The sequence below is a fragment of the Oryctolagus cuniculus genome, chromosome 3 (genome assembly GCF_051225735.1).
Source record: "Oryctolagus cuniculus isolate XC-2025 breed Fujian yellow rabbit chromosome 3, ASM5122573v1, whole genome shotgun sequence".
Taxonomy (NCBI): Eukaryota; Metazoa; Chordata; class Mammalia; order Lagomorpha; family Leporidae; genus Oryctolagus; species Oryctolagus cuniculus.
Genome location: NC_142869.1, coordinates 64,898,599 through 64,916,062, shown reverse-complemented (window position 1 = coordinate 64,916,062; position 17,464 = coordinate 64,898,599). Strand labels below are relative to the sequence as shown.

At 42.0% G+C, this 17,464-nt stretch overlaps 1 protein-coding gene across 2 annotated transcripts in view; it reads left to right on the top strand.

Moving 5' to 3' along the window:
• The first annotated feature begins 237 nt into the window (after positions 1-237).
• The window catches only part of MTX2 (metaxin 2), a 77,431-nt gene continuing 60,204 nt past the window's right edge, over positions 238-17,464 (top strand). For both annotated transcript variants that reach the window (XM_008258782.5, XM_051848469.3), the window contains exon 1: positions 238-461. In XM_008258782.5, the coding sequence (XP_008257004.1) occupies positions 422-461 (40 nt within the window). In that variant the 5' untranslated portion in view covers positions 238-421. The remainder of the gene's footprint in view (positions 462-17,464) is intronic.

Genomic DNA, 17,464 nt, shown 5'->3' with positions numbered 1-17,464 from the left:
GAGATAAATGAAATAAATCCCTGTTGTCTAGTGCGTGATATAAAACCACTATTGCTTGCTTAGAAAATGCCTGCTTACAGAAAGAGCACTAAACACTCCAGGGCCCCCGACCCAGATCAGGACCGCCATTCCCCGCGCTCTCGGCGGCCGGGCTCCCAGCCCGGGTCTCCCCAGGCCCGCGGGGGCGGGGCCGGCGGAAGCGCGCGCGCGCCGCTGTCAGCGGCACCGGAAGTTCCTGGCCCGGCCTGGCGGTAACCTTGGGGGCCTCGCTGCCACCACTGGCGCTGCTACCTGGGTGGGCTTGGCGAGTCTGAGCTTAGCCGGGTGGGAGCCGTTAGCTGCCAGGAGCCACCAGGTTTGCGGAGGAGGACGCTGAGGGCCGCGGGGAGCAGGTGCCCGGGCGCACGGCCGCCCAGCCGACATGTCTCTAGTGGCGGAAGCCTTCGTCTCCCAGATCGCAGGTAGCGCTCGTGGCCGCTGGTCGCCGACCCGGCCGGGGGCGGGGGATGGCACGGAGTAGTCGCGGCGGTGGGGGCCAGAGCTGGGTACTGGGCTGGAAAGTTCTTCAGCCTTGCGGCAGTGGGGGTGGGGGTGGCGGTGGGGACGAGCACCGGGCGCCAGCTTCATCTCACAGATGAGAAAACTGAGGCCAAGGTCACCTCACAGGGCCAGGCGCCCCGTCTGCTTCCTCGGGGCGGTGCTTTGTGTGCAGCTCCCAGTTTCATCCGGAGGGGTGGGAGTGTGTGGAAGACCCCGTGTGCTGGTATTGAGGTGGGGGCGTGGCCACAAGGCCTGGAGTCGCAAGGCTTCTGTGGACGAGTGGGGGCGGCCTCTGGGTCGTGGGACCTCAAGTTGAAGGTGACTGTCGCTAACGAGTCGTTGCTCTTGTTACCTGTTGGGAGGGGGGGCTACCAACGTTCTTGATTCCTCTCCAAGCCTTGCAGTACTGTCATTTGTCAAGGTTCGTTGAAGTGTGTTTAAAACTATATGTTGTGTCCTTTAAAGAAATAGCTTTAACTCGGTGGACTGAACAGGACTGATGTAAATAGATTTGTAGCATGTTTTCTCTTACTGAGGTTCTTATTTAGTGAAAGAAGTTAAATATTGTTGAGCAAGTAAACTAGGCACAGGTACTTCTGGAGGTAGGTAAACGGGGTTACCCTGAACTCCTTAGCGGTGTTTTCAGCATGAGGCTATTACTGAGAATTTCTGCATAAATAGGGTACATTCGAACCGAGCAGGTGTGTTTTGGAAATGAGAAGATCAGAGTGTGTCATAAAAGTTGCCCAAATCTTTTTTATTGCATTGCCTTTGTGTGAATGCACATTCCTTTCCCCTAAATACATTGCTATTCTAGGAGAGGGAGAAGCACGGCTAGATTGTGAGCCTCCTGAAAGCAGGATCATGCGTGTCTTCTTTCCCCGTGGTATCCTGAGTGCCTGCTCAGCTGGCGCTCATTAAATATTTGTGAGCTGAGGCAGTGAGTAATCTTATGATTACTTATATTTTTACCGTGACATTGGAAAAAAATCAGGCTTACATAGTTAGACAGTGACTTAGTTTAGATTGCTACTATATTACAAAATCATTTCACAGTGTATGCTGATATTTGTATACAATGTGCATGTATCCCAATGCATACTTTTCTTTTAAAGAAAAAAAGATGAGTATCTTAATAAGTTTCAAATTTTTTCTTAGTGGAGTTTAAGAATTTTTAAGAATTTTGTCTGCCATCTTAGCTATTTGTAGTAATCTGTTACCCTAGAAGGAGGCATTTAAAGGTAGATAATTCAACAAGTGGTGTTGGAACAGTTCTGAGGTCATAATCCTGTATGAATGAATTCCAGATAAAGATATAAATGTACCAAAAAAACCCCAAATTACAATAAAATAAATAGAAAATTTAGGAGATTATTTTAATAATCTTGGCTAGCAGAAGAGGCCCAAGCAAGACAGACACAGATCCAGAATCTGAAAGAAAAAGTTGACAAGTTTGATTGCAGAAAAATTTTGAAAATTCTGTGTGATAAAAGATCCAACTAATAAGTTTCTACACATAGGTAAGAAAAAGACAACCCAGCAGAATGAAAGGCAAAGGATCTGACCAAGCAGTTCACAAAAGGGAAAATGTGAAAAGGATGGTGAATTAATGCTCTCTATTGTTAACAATAGGTAGCACTTTTCACACCTTGTCAGCTGGGCAAAAATGAATATGATAATTTCTTTTCTTTTTTTTTTTTTTTGACAGGCAGAGTGGACAGTGAGAGAGAGAGACAGAGAGAAAGGTCTTCCTTTGCCATTGGTTCACCCTCCAATGGCCACCGTGGCCAGCGCGCTGTGGCCGGCGCACCGCGCTGATCTGATGGCAGGAGCCAGGTGCTTCTGGTCTCCCATGGGGTGCAGGGCCCAAGCACTTGGGCCATCCTCCACTGCACTCCCTGACCACAGCAGAGAGCTGGCCTGGAAGAGGGGCTACCGAGACAGAATCCGGCACCCCAACCCGGACTAGAACCTGGTGTGCTGGTGCCGCAAGGCGGAGGATTAGCCTAGTAAGCTGCGGCGCCGGCCCGAATATGATAATTTCTAATACTGCTGAGGGTGTCATGGGGAAAACAGTTACCCTCAAACTATGGGTGTGCCTGTAAATTATTATTACTTTCTTGGAACTTAATAGTGATATTAAGATGCCATCCTTTGACCCAGAAACTATGTATGAGGATTTATCTGGAAGAAATTTAAGTAGTGATACTTAAATATACAGAGATATTAATTGTAGTGTTATTTGTTATAACAACAACAAAAAAAACTAGGAATGTATTAAATGTACAGGTTGAGTATCGCTTGTCAGAAATGCTCGAATTCAGAAATGTCTCCGATTTCAGATGTTTCTAGATTTTGGAATATTTTGGATGTTTGGATTAGCAATGCTTAGCCTGTATCACATTATCATTTGCTCACATCTTTACAGTTAGTAGAAATAAAGAGGTATGCCTATAAAATATATTGGCTTGGAAGCTATGATTTTATTAAATAAAAACAAGTTATAGAATACTATATGAAGGGCATAGTGGGTTAAGCAGCCACCTGTGGTGCTGGCATTCCATATGGGTGCCAGTTCCTGTCCCGGTTGCTCCACTTAGGATTCAGTACCCTGCTGGTGGCCTGGGAGGGACAGCAGGGGATGGCCCAAGTGCTGGGGCTCCTGCTGTCCACATGGGATACCAGGGTGAAGCTCTTGGCTTTGGCCTGACTCAGCCCTGGCCATCGCGGCCACTTGGAGAGTGAATCAACATATGGAAGACCACTTTCTCTGTCTCTCCTTCTTTCTCTGTAACTCGGACTTACAAATAAATAATAAAAAAATCATAAAACAACCTCATGAACCCACTATTGTTAAGTAAAGGCTGCATGAACAAGTTTATGTTTACATGGAAAAAAATTTATAGAATGCTCAACTAGTTTTAACTTTTTTTAATGTTTATTTTATTTTTTTATTATTTAGTAAATATAAATTTCCAAAGTACAGTTTATGGATTACAATGGCTTTCCCCCTGCCCCATAATTTCCCTCCCACTCGCACCCCTCCCATCTCCCGCTCCCTCTCCCATTCCATTCACATCAAGATTCGTTTTCAATTATCTTTATATACAGAAGATTGATTTAGTATATATTAAGTAAAAATTTCATCAGTTTGCACCCACACAGAAACACAAAGTGTAAAATACTATTTCAGTACTAGTTATAGCATTAGTTCACATTGGACAACACATTAAGGACAGATCCCACATGAGAAGTAAGTACACAGTGACTCCTGTTGTTGACTTAACAATTTGACACTCTTATTTATGGTGTCAGTAATCTCCCTAGGCTCTAGTCATGAGTTGCCAAGGCTATGGAAGCCTTTTGGGTTCGCCGACTTCGATTTTATTCCGACAGGGTGATAGTCAAAGTGGAAGTTCTCTCCTCCCTTCAGAGAAAGGTACCTCCTTCTTTGATGGCCCTCTTCTTTCCACTGGGGTCTCACTCGCAGAGATCTTTCATTTAGGTGTTTTTTTTTTTTTTTTTTTTTTCCAGAGTGTCTTGGCTTTCCATGCCTAAAATACTCTCATGGGCTCTTCAGCCAGATCTGAATGCCTTAAGGGCTGATTCTGAGGCCAGAGTGCTATTTAGGACATCTGCCATTCTATGAGTCTGCTGTGTATCCCGCTTCCCATGATGGATCGTTCTCTCCCTTTTTTATTCTATCAGTTAGTATTAGCAGACACTAGTCTTGTTTGTGTGATCCCTTTGACTCTTAGACCTATCAGTGTGATCAACTGTGAACTGAAATTGATCACTTGGACTAGTGAGATGGCATTGGTACATGCCACCTTGATGGGATTGTATTGGAATCCCCTGGCACGATTCTGACTCCACCATTTGGGGCAAGTCCAGTTGAGCATGTCCCAAGTTTTACATATTCTCCCTCTCTTATTCCCACTGTTATATTTAACAGGGATCACTTTTCAGTTAAAATTTAGACACCTAAGAATAATTGTGTGTTAATTACAGAGTTCAACCAATAGTACTAGAACAAAAAAAATACTAAAATGGATAAAGTATTACACTGTACATCAACAGTCAGGACAAGAGCTGATCAAGTCACTGTTTCTCATAGTGTCCATTTCACTTCAACAGGTTTCCCCTTTGGTGCTCAGTTAGTTGTCACCGATTAGGGAGAACATATGATATTTGTCCCTTTGGGACTGGCTTAATTCACTCAGCATAATGTTTTCCAGATTCCTCCATCTTGTTGCAAATGACCGGATTTCATTGTTTTTGACTGCTGTATAGTATTCTATAGAGTACATGTCCCATAATTTCTTTATCCAGTCTACTGTTGATGGGCATTTGGGTTGGTTCCAGGTCTTAGCTATTGTGAATTGAGCTGCAATAAACATGAAGGTGCAGACAGCATGTTTGTTTGCCAATTTAATTTCCTTTGGGTAAATTCCAAGGAGTGGGATGGCTGGGTCGAACTGTAGGGTTATATTCAGGTTTCTGAGGAATCTCCAGACTGACTTCCATAGTGGCTTAACCAGTTTGCATTCCCACCAACAGTGGGTTAGTGTCCCTTTTTCCCCACATCCACTCCAGCATCTATTGTTGGTGGATTTCTGAATGTGAGCCATTCTAACCGGGGTGAGGTGAAACCTCATTGTGGTTTTGATTTGCATTTCCCTGATTGCTGGTGATCTTGAACATTTTTTCATGTGTCTGTTGGCCATTTGGATTTCCTCTTTTGAAAAATGTCTATTGAGGTCCTTGGCCCATCTCTTAAGTGGGTTGTTTGTTTTGATGTTGTGGAGTTTCTTGATTTCTTTGTAGATTCTAGTTATCAACCCTTTATCTGTTGCGTAGTTTGCAAATATTTTTCCCATTCTGTTGGTTGCCTCTTCACTCTCCTGTTTCTTTTGCAGTACAGAAACTTCTCAATTTGATGCAATCCCAATAGTTAATTTGGCTTTGACTGCCTGCACCTCCAGGGTCTTTTCTAGGAAGTCTTTGCCAGTACCTATATCTTGCAGGGTTTCTCCAATGCTCTCTAATAATTTGATGGTGTCGGGTTATAGATTTAAGTCTTTAATCCATGTTGAGTGAATTTTTGTGTAAGGTGAAAGGTAGGGGTCTTGCTTCATGCTTCTGCACATGGAAATCCAATTTTCCTAGAACCATTTATTGAATAGACTGTCCTTACTCCAGGGATTGCTTTTAGATCCTTGATCAAATATAAGTTGGCTGTAGATGTTTGGATTGATTTCTGGTGTTTCTGTTCTGTTCCATTGGTCTATCCATCTGTTTCTGTACCAGTACCATGCTGTTTTGATAACAACTGCCCTGTAGTATGTCCTGAAATATAGTATTGTGATGCCTCCGGCTTTGTTTTTGTTGTACAAGGTTGCTTTAGCTATTTGAGGTCTCCTGTGTCTCCATATGAATTTCAGCATCATTTTTTCCAGATCTGAGAAGAAGGTCTTTGGTATTTTGATTGGTATTGCATTGAATCTGTAAATTGCTTTTGGGAGAATGGACATTTTGATGATATTGATTTTTCCAGTCCATGAGCATGGAAGATTTTTCCATTTTTTGGTATCCTCTTCTATTTTTTTCTTTAAGGTTAGTTTTAACTTTTTAACTAGTAATTTCAGGGTAACAAGGGTAGATCATTGGTGGAGGATGGAGGAACTATAGTCCTGAATTATTCAGATTATTATAGTGAATGTATTTTACCTTGTAATTTATGCCTGTAATTTTAAAAAAAGATTTTCAAGAAGTGATAAAAGATGAGGCTACAATAATAATTTACCTCAAACCCTGGTTTGACTCATGACTTACAGTGGTTCAGATCTGACAACTATTCACAACATTCTATTTCTGGCATTAATATAGTGCACTTGGAGGAAGTCAACTTCATGAGTTTAAAGATATGTATGTAGATAGTCCTATTATCACTTAATAGCTAATTATGAATCTGTAAGTGAGAGCTCTAATTTTTGGTATATTTAGCACTTTGCCTATTAATCTTGCTTCTAGTGGACATGAGCTAACTGTTCACTGTTTGATATTTCTTACGGAAACATTTATATATGTTATTTAAAGATTTACTCATTTATTTGAAAGGCAGAGGTACAGAGAGGCAGAGGCAGAGAGGGAGAGAGAGAGGTCTTCCGTCCACTGTTTCACTCCCCATATGGCTGCAACAGCCACAGTTGATCTGAAGCTAGGAGCCAGGAGCTCCTTCCGGGTCTCCCATGCAGGTACAGGGGCCCAAGGACTTGGGCCATCTTCTACTGCTTTTCCAGGAACTTTAGCAGGGAGCTGGATCAGAAGTGGAGCAGCTGGGACACAAACCTGTACTCATATAGGATCCTAACTCTACAGGTGGTGGCTTTATCTGCTATGCCCTAGCAGCAGCCCCTTTTGGAAACATTTAAAGACATCTGATGTATATCTATGATATTCTTTAAGTGACTTTCTTGAGAACTATATTCATAAGGGTGGCTTTTTGGAAACCTATAAATTCCTCAGGTTAAGTGAATCACATCTATCTCTTTGCTACCCATGAATCCTCTACCAGGTTTTAACTCCTTGATGAGAATTATTCTCGCCATCTTTACTGCTCTTAGTTCAAAGTCTTGTCATTACTCACTTCGGAATTGGTTTCCTTGCTTCCAGTAGAGTCCCTACACTATAAGCTTCAATGAGTTTTTGTTTTATTTTGTTTTACTTCTATTTTTCTAAAAGATTTTTAAAGAAGATTTATTACCTTGAAAGGCAAAATGACAGAGAGGGTTGGAGAGAGATCTTCATCATCTGGTTCGTTCCCCAAATGGCCACAATAACCAGGGCTGGTCCAGGATCTCCATTCAGGTCTTCCATGTGGATGGTAGGAACCCTGCACTTGAGCCATCGTGTACTGTTTTCCAGGCAAATTAACAGTGAGCTGGGTCTGAGGCCAGAGTAGCTGGAACTCAAACAGTTATTCTGACAAGAGATGGGGTTATCTCAAGTAGCAGTGTAACTCATTGCTCCCTATATTCCTAAATTGTTGACATGACTTCTTTTTTTGTTGTTGTTTGTAAGATTTATTTATTTACTTGAAAGGCAGAGTGACAGAGAGAGAGAGAGAGAGAGAGAGAGAGAGAGAAAGAGAAGAGATCTTACATCCACTGGTTCACTCTTCAGATGGCTGCAGTAGCTGGGGCTAAGCAAGGCTATAGCCAGGAGCCTGGAACTCCATCTGGGTCTCCCACATGGGTGTCAGGAACCCAAGTATTGAGGATGTCTTTTGCTACTTTCCCAGGTGCGTTAGCAGAGAGCTGGATTGGAAGCAGAATAATTGGGACTTTAACTGACACTGCAGTATGGGTTGTGGACACTCCAAACAGCAGAACAGCTTAACCTGCTGTGCCATGACACCACTGCCGCCTTCTTCTTTTTTTTAAAGATTTATTTATTTATGTGAAAGACAGAGTTACAGAGAGGCAGAGGCAGAGATAGAGAGAGGTCTTCCATCTGCTGGTTCACACCCCAGATGGCTGCAGTGGCTGGACCTGTGCTGATCCGAAGCTAAGGGCCAGGAGATTCTTCCAGGTCTCGCACAAGGGTGCAGAGGCCCAAGGACTTGGGCCATCTTCTACTGCTTTCCCAGACCATAGCAGAGAGCTAGATTGGAAGAGGAGCAGCCAGGACTAGAACTGGTGCCCACATGGAATGCTGGCGCTTCGGGCCAGGGCTTTAACCCACTGTGCCACAACGCTGGCCCCCAATTCCCTTTTTAAACTCTTTGGAGTGTCCATTCAAAGAGTTTGTTGACCCCTACCTGAAATACCTGCTTTGTTTAGATAACTCATATATGTCCTTTAAGACACTGGGCACTATTGGAGTCTAAGTCTACCTGACCATTTTTTTCCTGTCAAATGAGAAAGGTTTATTGTGATTCCTCCCCTCCCCCAATAATAATAGTCATCATCATAATAATGTATGGCAGTTTTTGAAAATGAAAACAATCCAGAGAAATAAGAATAGAGTAAAAATTATCTGAAATCATACCATCCATATTAAGACTTCAAAATTCTTTGGGGCCAGTGCTGTGGCACAGCAGGTTAATCCTCCACCTGTGGTGCCAGAATCCCACATGGGTGCCAATTCTAGTCCCGGCTGCTCCTTTTCCAATCCAGCTCTCTGCTATGGCCTGGGAAAGCAGTAGAAGATGGCCTAAGTCCTTGGACCCCTACACACACGTGGGAGACCTGGAAGAAGCTCCTGGTGCCTGGCTTTGGATCAGCCCAGCTCCAGCCGTTGTGGCCTGGAATGAACCATCACGTAGAAGACTTCTCTTTCTGCCTCTGCCACTCTGTAACTGCCTTTCAAATAAATAAATAAATCTTTTTTTAAAAAAGAAAAGACTTCAAAATTCTACCTTCAGCAGGCACTGGGTGTGGTGGGTTAAATTGCCTCTTGGGATGCCCACTTCTCACATTGGAGTGCCTGATTGGAGTCCCACCTCCAGTTCCAGTTCAGCTTCCTGTTAATGCCCACTCTGGAGTACAGCAGATGATGGCTAAAGTGCTTAAAACCTTGTCATCCACATGGAGACCCAGATGAAGCTCCTGGCTCCTGGCTTCTGACTTTGGCCTGGCCTCAGCCCTAGCAGTTGCGGGCATTTGGGGAGTGAATCAGTGAATGAAAGATTTCTCTTTTTCTCTCTCTTGCTCTGCCTTTTAACAAATAAAAATAAATAAACTTAAATATGGTAGGTGAGTCTGTGAATTAATATCTCAATAAAATCCTTATTTCCTGTTAAAAGAATAAGATCCCATCCTTATCATTACAACTTTGGTTGGAGGGGGCCAATGTTGAGCCGTGGATTAAGCTATTATTTATAATGCAGACATCCCATACTGTACCTCCGATTTGTGCCCTGGCTTCTCTGCTTCTGAGCAAGCTCCCTATGAATGTTCCTGGGAAAGGAACAGAGATGGCCTAGGTGTTGGGGCACCTGCCATCCACAGGGGAGATCTGATGGAGTTCCAGGCTGCTGATTTTGGCCTGAACCAGCCTTGGCTGTTGTGGCAAATTGGAGAGTGAACCAGCAAGATTCATATTCTCTCTTTCTCTCTCTTTCTCTCTCTTTCTCTCTCTCTTTCTTTCTTTCTTTCTTTCTCTCTCTCTCTCTCTCCCTCTCCCTCTCTTTCCCTCTCTTTCTCTAACTCTGCCTTTCAATATGAGTAATGAATCTTTAAAAAGTAAATAAATAAAAAGAAAACTGTAATTGTTACCAAAAAAATTGGGGGCTGGCATTGTGGTGTAGCAGGTTAAACTGCTATCTACAACACTAGCATCCCATGTGAGCATTAGTTCAAGTCCCAACTGCTCTACTTCAAATCCAGCTCCCTGCTAATGCACCTGGGAAAGCAGTGGGGACTGGCCCAAGTGCTTGGGCCCCTCCCACCCACATGGAAGACAGGGTCGGATGAAGCTCCTGGCTTCAGCCTGGCCCAGCCCTAGCTGTTGTGGCTGTTTGGGGAGTGAATCAGCAGATGGAAGATCTCTCTGTCTCTTTCTCTCTGTCTGTAATTCTGCCTTTCAAATAAATAAATAAAATATTTTTTTAAAAAGGTTGGGAGATGGAAGATAGGGCTGGCGCTATGGTGTAGTGGGTTAAGCTTCCACCTGTGTCGCCTGCGTTCTGTATAGGCACCTGTTCCAATCTCAGCTTCTCTTCTTCTGATATAGCTCCCTGCTAATGTGCCTGGGAAAGCAGTGCAGGATGGTCCAAAAGCCTGTGCTCCTGCACCTATGTAGGAGACTTGGAAGAAGCTATTGAGTTCTGGTTCTGCTTGGCCCATCCCTGGCAGTTGCAGCCATCTGGGGAATGAACCAGAGGATGGAAGATCTCTTTCTGTGTCTCTCCTTCTCTCTCTCTCTGTAACTCTGCCTTTCAAATAAATAAATAAATCTTTTTTTTTTTTTAAATCTAAATCAGGCACGTATACTATCTAGAGATTCTGTTTATTCAAATAACTTACCATTTCTTCCATATTAAGCTAAAGGGACAACTCAAAATCCCCTTTTAATTTAAGAAACTTATCGCAAGGAATTATTGAATAGTTGCACAAATATTCAGGCACTGTTTACAACAGTGAAAAGAGAAAAACCATATATATATACCATATATACCTCTGATGGCTTTGGGCCACATCACCTTGATGGAACTACATTTGCCAAAATCCCTTTCTCTGTGTCTCTGTTTAAGGTGGTCTTCAGGGATATTCTCTAGCAGTAGATGGCAAAGCAGAAGATAGGTAATATTTTGTGGCACAAAAATACCCACTTCCCTGTTCCTTTAACCCTAATCTAGGTGCTACTGTGGAGGGACTTTGGCTGATTAATTAAAGTCCTTAATGAACTGGTTTAACATTAACCAAAAGGGAGATTATATGAGGTGGCTGAATTAACCAGCACAAAGCGGTTTCTTTGTTTATTTTAACAAAGAGAAAGGGAGAGATAGAGAAAGGAAGAACTGTCTTCATCTGCTTGTTCACTCCCACATGCTACAATAGATGAGGCTGGAACCTAGGAGCCATGAACTCCATCCTGGTCTCCTATGTGGGTGGTAGGGACTCAGGTACGTAAACCATCATCTGTCTCATAGTGTGTGCTTTAGCAGGGAACTGGTACTCTGATATGGGATAGGATGTGGGCATACCAAGCAGCAGCTTAACCTGTTGCACTACAAAGCATGCCCCTAAATGCTTCTGGTGAAGCAGCAGAAAATGGCCTGAGTACTAGGGCCTCTTCCTCCCACATGGGGGACCCAAATGCAGCCTGGCTCCTGGCTTTGGCCTGGCCCAGTCATTTGGGGAGTGAACTAGTGGATGGAAGTTATCTCTCTCTCTCTGATTCTTTCTCTCTCTCTCTCTGTTACTCTGCTTGTCAAATAAATAAACCTTAGTTCTCTCTCCCTCCTGCTCTCCTCCTTTTCCCTCTCTCTGTTGCTCTGCCTTTCAAATACATCTTTTAAAAAGGGATAAAAATAGTTCTGAGTGTTGGTGGTTTGCAGAATCTCTTACAACAACCTGTACCTTTTAAATTTTCACTTGTTTCTTAGCACTCAAATTTTGAGTTCTGCTTTTAAATGTTTATTTAGTTCTTTTTACCATTAGTTGTATATGAATGTATCTTAGAAGAGGATTGAGTAACTCCATTTGAGTTACATGAGCACATCTGGACTAGTCACTGTAGCCAGGAGGGTGGAGCAATGTGATGGCAGTCCTGACTCACTTGTCTACCCCAGTGCTGGGAATGGCTCCAAGCACTGAGACTCTACAGTACACAAGAGAGTGGAGAGAGGTACTGAGCACCGAAGAGCAGCTGTCTGCTACCATGTCGTTTACTTCCTCCACCTTGTGTTTACAGTCTCCGTGGATTTCAGAATGAGACTCAGACTTAGGTTCTTTAAAAATGTTTTTAAGAACATTCATTTGTTTGGGGGTGGGGGTGGAGAACACCCATCCACTGGTTGACTCCCCAGGTGCCTACAACAGCTTTTGGCTAGGGCCAAAACTGGGAGTTGGGAATTGAATCCAGGTCTCTTATTTTCAGGAACCTAATCACTTATTCCTCTCCACTGCTCCCAGGGTTTGCTTTAGCAGGAAGCTGACGTCAGGAGTGGGGCAGAATATTGAACCTAGGCACTTTGATATGGGACATGGGTGTCTTAACCACTAGACCAAAATCCTGACCACAGACCTGGGTTCTGATTTTCCTCCAGTGTGACCTTGGGAAAATTATCTGTCTTTTTAAACCTTGGATTTCTCAATGTAAAATGGTGAAGATGCTAGTATGTGTTATTTTAAAGATAAAATGAGGAGATATGTGTTGAGGTGGATTCTTTCTGAGAGGAAGAGCGTGGTGGGGACAAGAGGCTTGGAGTCACCACACAGACGCCAGGAGCCGGGTAAAAGCAGGCCAGAGGTGAGCAGCCTGCAGACTTGTTTATTTCAGTTGGTACAGCAGCTTATATAGCCAAGGCGGCCAGTCCAGTCGAGGGGCGGTCTATGCCCTAACCAATCACAGCCTGTTGCCAGGCAGTTTCCGAAGCCATCCAATCACAGCCTTTTGCCAGGCAGGCTCCGTTGCCATGTGGTTTCTGAAGCCATCCAATCACAGCCTGTAGCCAGGCAGTTTCTGTTGCCAGCGGCCATCTTGGCCTTCTCATTCCATCACAGATATGTAAGATGTTTAGCATTGTGTCCAGCATATAATAAGCACTACATGTTCATGAATATTATTTTTGGCTGTGTACTAAGTTTTACCTCCAGTTTCCTGTGTGCAGATATAATTTTAGTAAAGCTTTTAAAAGTTATTTATAAATAGAACATGTAATTTATTTTAACATAAGACATCTATAAGAAGTTATTGCAATTATTAAAATCACTCTTAGTAATTATTCTATGATATTTATGTTAATATTATATATTTGACATATTCCAGCCATGTTTATCTTCAATATAAAATTGAATCTTTATACAAAGTCATAATGAATGATATTAATTAGACATTGACAAAAAGTTTTACCCTTAAAGACTTACATAAGGGCTGGCACTGTGGTGTAGTGGGCTAAACCTCCACCTGCGGCCCTGCATCCCATATGGGCACTGGTTCGTGTCCGGGCTGCTCCACTTCCAGTTCAGCTCTCTGCTGTGGCCTGGAAAAGATGGCCCAAGTCCTTGGGCCCCTGCACCTGTGTGGGAGACCTGGAAGAAACTCCTGGCTCCTGACTCCTGGCTTCGGATCAGCTCAGCTCCAGCAATTTGGGGAGTGAACCAGTGGATGGAAGACCTCTTTCTCTGTCTCTGTAACTCTACCTCTCAAATACATAAAAATCTTTAAAAAAAAAAAAACTTATATATACATAGCTGTTTACTGATATAGTAAGCTTCCATGTTAGAGCTACTGTGCTAAATAATTATTATATCTAATTTCTAGTGTTAACAATTTGATTTTGTTAAGTAGGTGTTATTACTGTTTTATTGATAAGGAAATTGCAACTCAGTTAAAGTAAGAAAGTTAGGAACAAGATCATTATAAGAACTGAGTTCTAAGCTCAGCTCTGCTTTTTGTTCTGTGTTCATAGGCAGGCCTTTCTAGTTCTATTTCCTCATTTGTAAAAGGGAGATAATGTGTTTCTTAATGTACACTCATAGAAGATGCTCAATTCATGGTACTTTCTATTGCTACTTTTGTTGCCAAGAGCCTTTCACCTTAGAGCAAGGGGTCTTATATCCCATTATCATTTCAGATATCAGAAAATACTCAAAGTACTCTTATTTATTTCTGTACCTTTTTTTTTTCTGAATTATTTTCCAGTGCTTTGCTAGATTTTAAGCACATCGGCTAATTTCATCATATTGTAATTTATTAATTTTTTGAAATCAGGATAATCTCTATTCTGTTCTTAGAAGCTCAGTAAATTATATAGAAGATTAAAAAAGAATGTTTTGAATATTTCATTTATCTCATTGTGGGCATTTGGATACTTAATTATTTAAATTTATTAATAACTTCAGTTTAACAGTAGCATTACATAGTCTGAGCTAGGAAAATGGCTTTGCAGGGTCCATGGATCTCATATAGAAACATCTTGAAAGAAGGGGTGATGAAAAAGGCATATTTTTAAAAATCTGTTTTTATTTTGATAATAAGGTGTTTTCCATTCTTTCTCTCCTTAAATGAATAATGAGGAATCAGTACTTTAAAAGCATTTACAAGGATTCTTGAGGTTAAAAGATGTGGAAAATAGAGATTAAATGCCTTTTGTAAAATAAAGGTGATGCTGTTGCTCTCAGATTTTATTGAGTATGAAAATGATAGTAAAAGCTCTTAAACCTGCATTATAGAATATTTAATAATGAAAATTGCAACAGATAGCTCAAGAAATACATGTATTAAATTCTTTTGCTGTTGAAAATAAAGATATTATGTTAGTTGTTTTTACTAAGTATTCTGAGGATTCTCCAATACTGAGGACAGCACTGAAGGATTATTGAGAAGTTATTGAGGCCGGCACCATGGCTCACTTGGCTAATCCTCCGCCTACGGTGCCAGCACCCCTGGTTCTAGTCCCGGTTGGGGCGCCGGATTCTGTCCCGGTTGCTCCTCTTCCAATCCAGCTCTCTGCTGTGGCCCAGGAGTGCAGTGGAGGATGGACCAAGTGCTTGGGTCCCTGCACCAGCATGGGAGACCGGGAGGAAGTACCCGGCTCCTGGCTTCGGATCGGCGCAGCGCGCTGGCTGTAGTGGCCTTTGGGGGGTGAACCAATGGATGGAAAACCTTTCTCTCTGTCTCTCTTTCTCTCACTGTCTAAACTCTGCCTGTCAAAAAAAATTAATAAATAAAAAAAAGTTATTGAACTGGCCCATCACATTTCATAGTCATATGAATTGTCTCATACTGTTGTGCTTACCACCTTGGTAGATAATGACATTTAAAGGGCAGATGATGAAGCAAAATAAAGACATAATGGTTTGTCCTTCAAATTAGAGGCAAAGCACAGTCTATTGACAACAGTGTTATTTCATCACACTGAATTTATGAATGTTGGAAACCACGCTTTTTTTTTTTTTTTTAAGATTTATTTATTTATTTGAAGGGCAGAGTTACAGAGAGGCAGAGGCAGAGATAGAGAAACATCTTCCATCCACTGGTACACTGCCCAGATGGCTGCAGCTGCCGGAGCTGTGCCGATCTGAAGCCAGGTGCCAGGAGCTTCTTCTGGGTCTCCCACACGGATCCAGGGGCCCAAAAACTTGGGCCATCTTCTACTGCTTTCCCAGACCATAGCAGAGAGCTGGATTGGAAGAGGAGCAGCTGGGACTCGAACCGGCACCCATATGGGATGCTGGCACTGCAGGTGGCGGTTTTACCCTCTATGCCACAAGTGCTGGTCCTGGAAACCACATTCTTAAGGCAATGTTTTGTTACCTTTTGAAAACTTTGATACTAAGATCCCTTGAAAGTATACTTTTCTTCTAATCTTGAAATAGTACATTATTAGACTGTGTTGTGAGTTTTAGTTTTTATGTATGTTATTACATGATTTTTAGTTTTGAACTTAAAGATTTTGGTGATAGTATCACATAAAATTTTTCAGTCTTATTTCTGTGAAGACTTTTGAGTCATTAATGTTAGCTTAAGTGTTCCCTGAGTGAAAATTGAAAAAAAAATCATCAGACTTCTTAACATTTTTCAGATAGTTTTGAAATTTCTAAGTGTTAGTATCAGATGGATTGAAGATCCATCTCAATTAGAAATGAGATATTGAAAAATTCAGTTCTTCATTTTTTGTTCAAAAACAGAAGTTACAATGTTCTGTAAAATCCAGCTACAGACATTTATATGTAGACTTGCCAGTAAGAGAAATGCATGCTTTAATTTTTTATTGCTTTGTAAATGATCCTTTACTCTATTCTAGAACACTTTTCTTATTTTTGTATGCTCTATAAATGAATCATGGTTTTTAACTTTTTTACATCAGTAATAAAAATGAAATTTGGTTAGTAATAAAGAAGATTCTTTTCATAAAAACCATCATTTTGTCTTGACAATTCCCATTAACTATAACTGTGTTAGCAAAATAGAAACCATGAAATGCATTTCATTGTGCTTATACACTTAGCTGTGTTTTTGTGCTGATTATACATTTTTATCTCTAAGAAATCGTATAAGTCAAAGAAGTTTCTTCACAACTTAACCTTTAGATTTTTAAAAAAAATTTTTTTTTTTTGACAGGCAGAGTGGACAGTGAGAGAGAGAGACAGAGAGAAAGGTCTTCCTTTTCCATTGGTTCACCCTCCAATGGCTGTGGCTAGTGCGCTTTGGCTGGCACACCGCGCTGATCCGATGGCAGGAGCCAGGTGCTTCTCCTGGTCTCCCATGGGGTGCAGGGCCCAAGTACTTGGGCCATCCTCCACTGCACTCCCGGGCCACAGCAGAGAGCTGGCCTGGAAGAGGGGCAACTGGGACAGAATCTGGCGCCCCGACCGGGACTAGAACCCGGTGTGCCGGCGCCGCAAGGTGGAGGATTAGCCTATTGAGCCGCGGCGCCAGCCAACCTTTAGATTTTTTAAAAAGGTTTTTGACACGTGTTTTTATCCTGCTGGCTGTAATATTCATAGGTAATATAGTGAAATTCGCTCCCACACTATATTTCCTAACTTGGTCAGCTCAGAGCACTGACTAGAACTTTATACAAATAAAATGTATTATTTATTTGCCAGTATTTGTAACATTGATAGCTAACTCTTGTTTTGATTATTAGCCTTTACGTTATAGGAAGCTGTTTTAGCATTATAAATTGTAATGTTTCTTATTTTATGAATTTAGAAAAGATTGTCAAATAGCATAAAGTTGCTGTTCTTTTTTCATTATATGCTATTATTTTATTATTGCTGTTCATCAATTTAAGATTCTGAGTTGGCTAGTGGAGGAGAACTAGTTGTATAATGTTAACTAAGTGGTGATTGATATTTGTTCTTGAGATTGCACATTATTTGGCTTTTTTCTTTTTTAAGATTTAATTAATTTATTTGAGAGGTAGTTACAGTGAGAGGAAGAGACAGAGAGAGAGGTCTTCTGTCTGTTGGTTCACTCCCCAGATGGCTGCAATGCCCAGAGCTTTGCCAGTCTGAAGCCAGGAGCCAGGTACTTCTTTCTGGTCTCCCATGTGGGTGCAGGGGCCCTTGTACTTGGGCCATCTTCTACTGTTTTCCCAGGCTACAGCAGAGAGCTGGATTAGAAGAGGAGCAGCCGGAACTAGAACTGGCGTTCATATGGGATGCGGGCGCCACAGGTGGAGGATTAACCCACTGTGCCATGGCGTTGGCCCCTAGTTTCTTAAATTAATTTAAATTTATTTCAG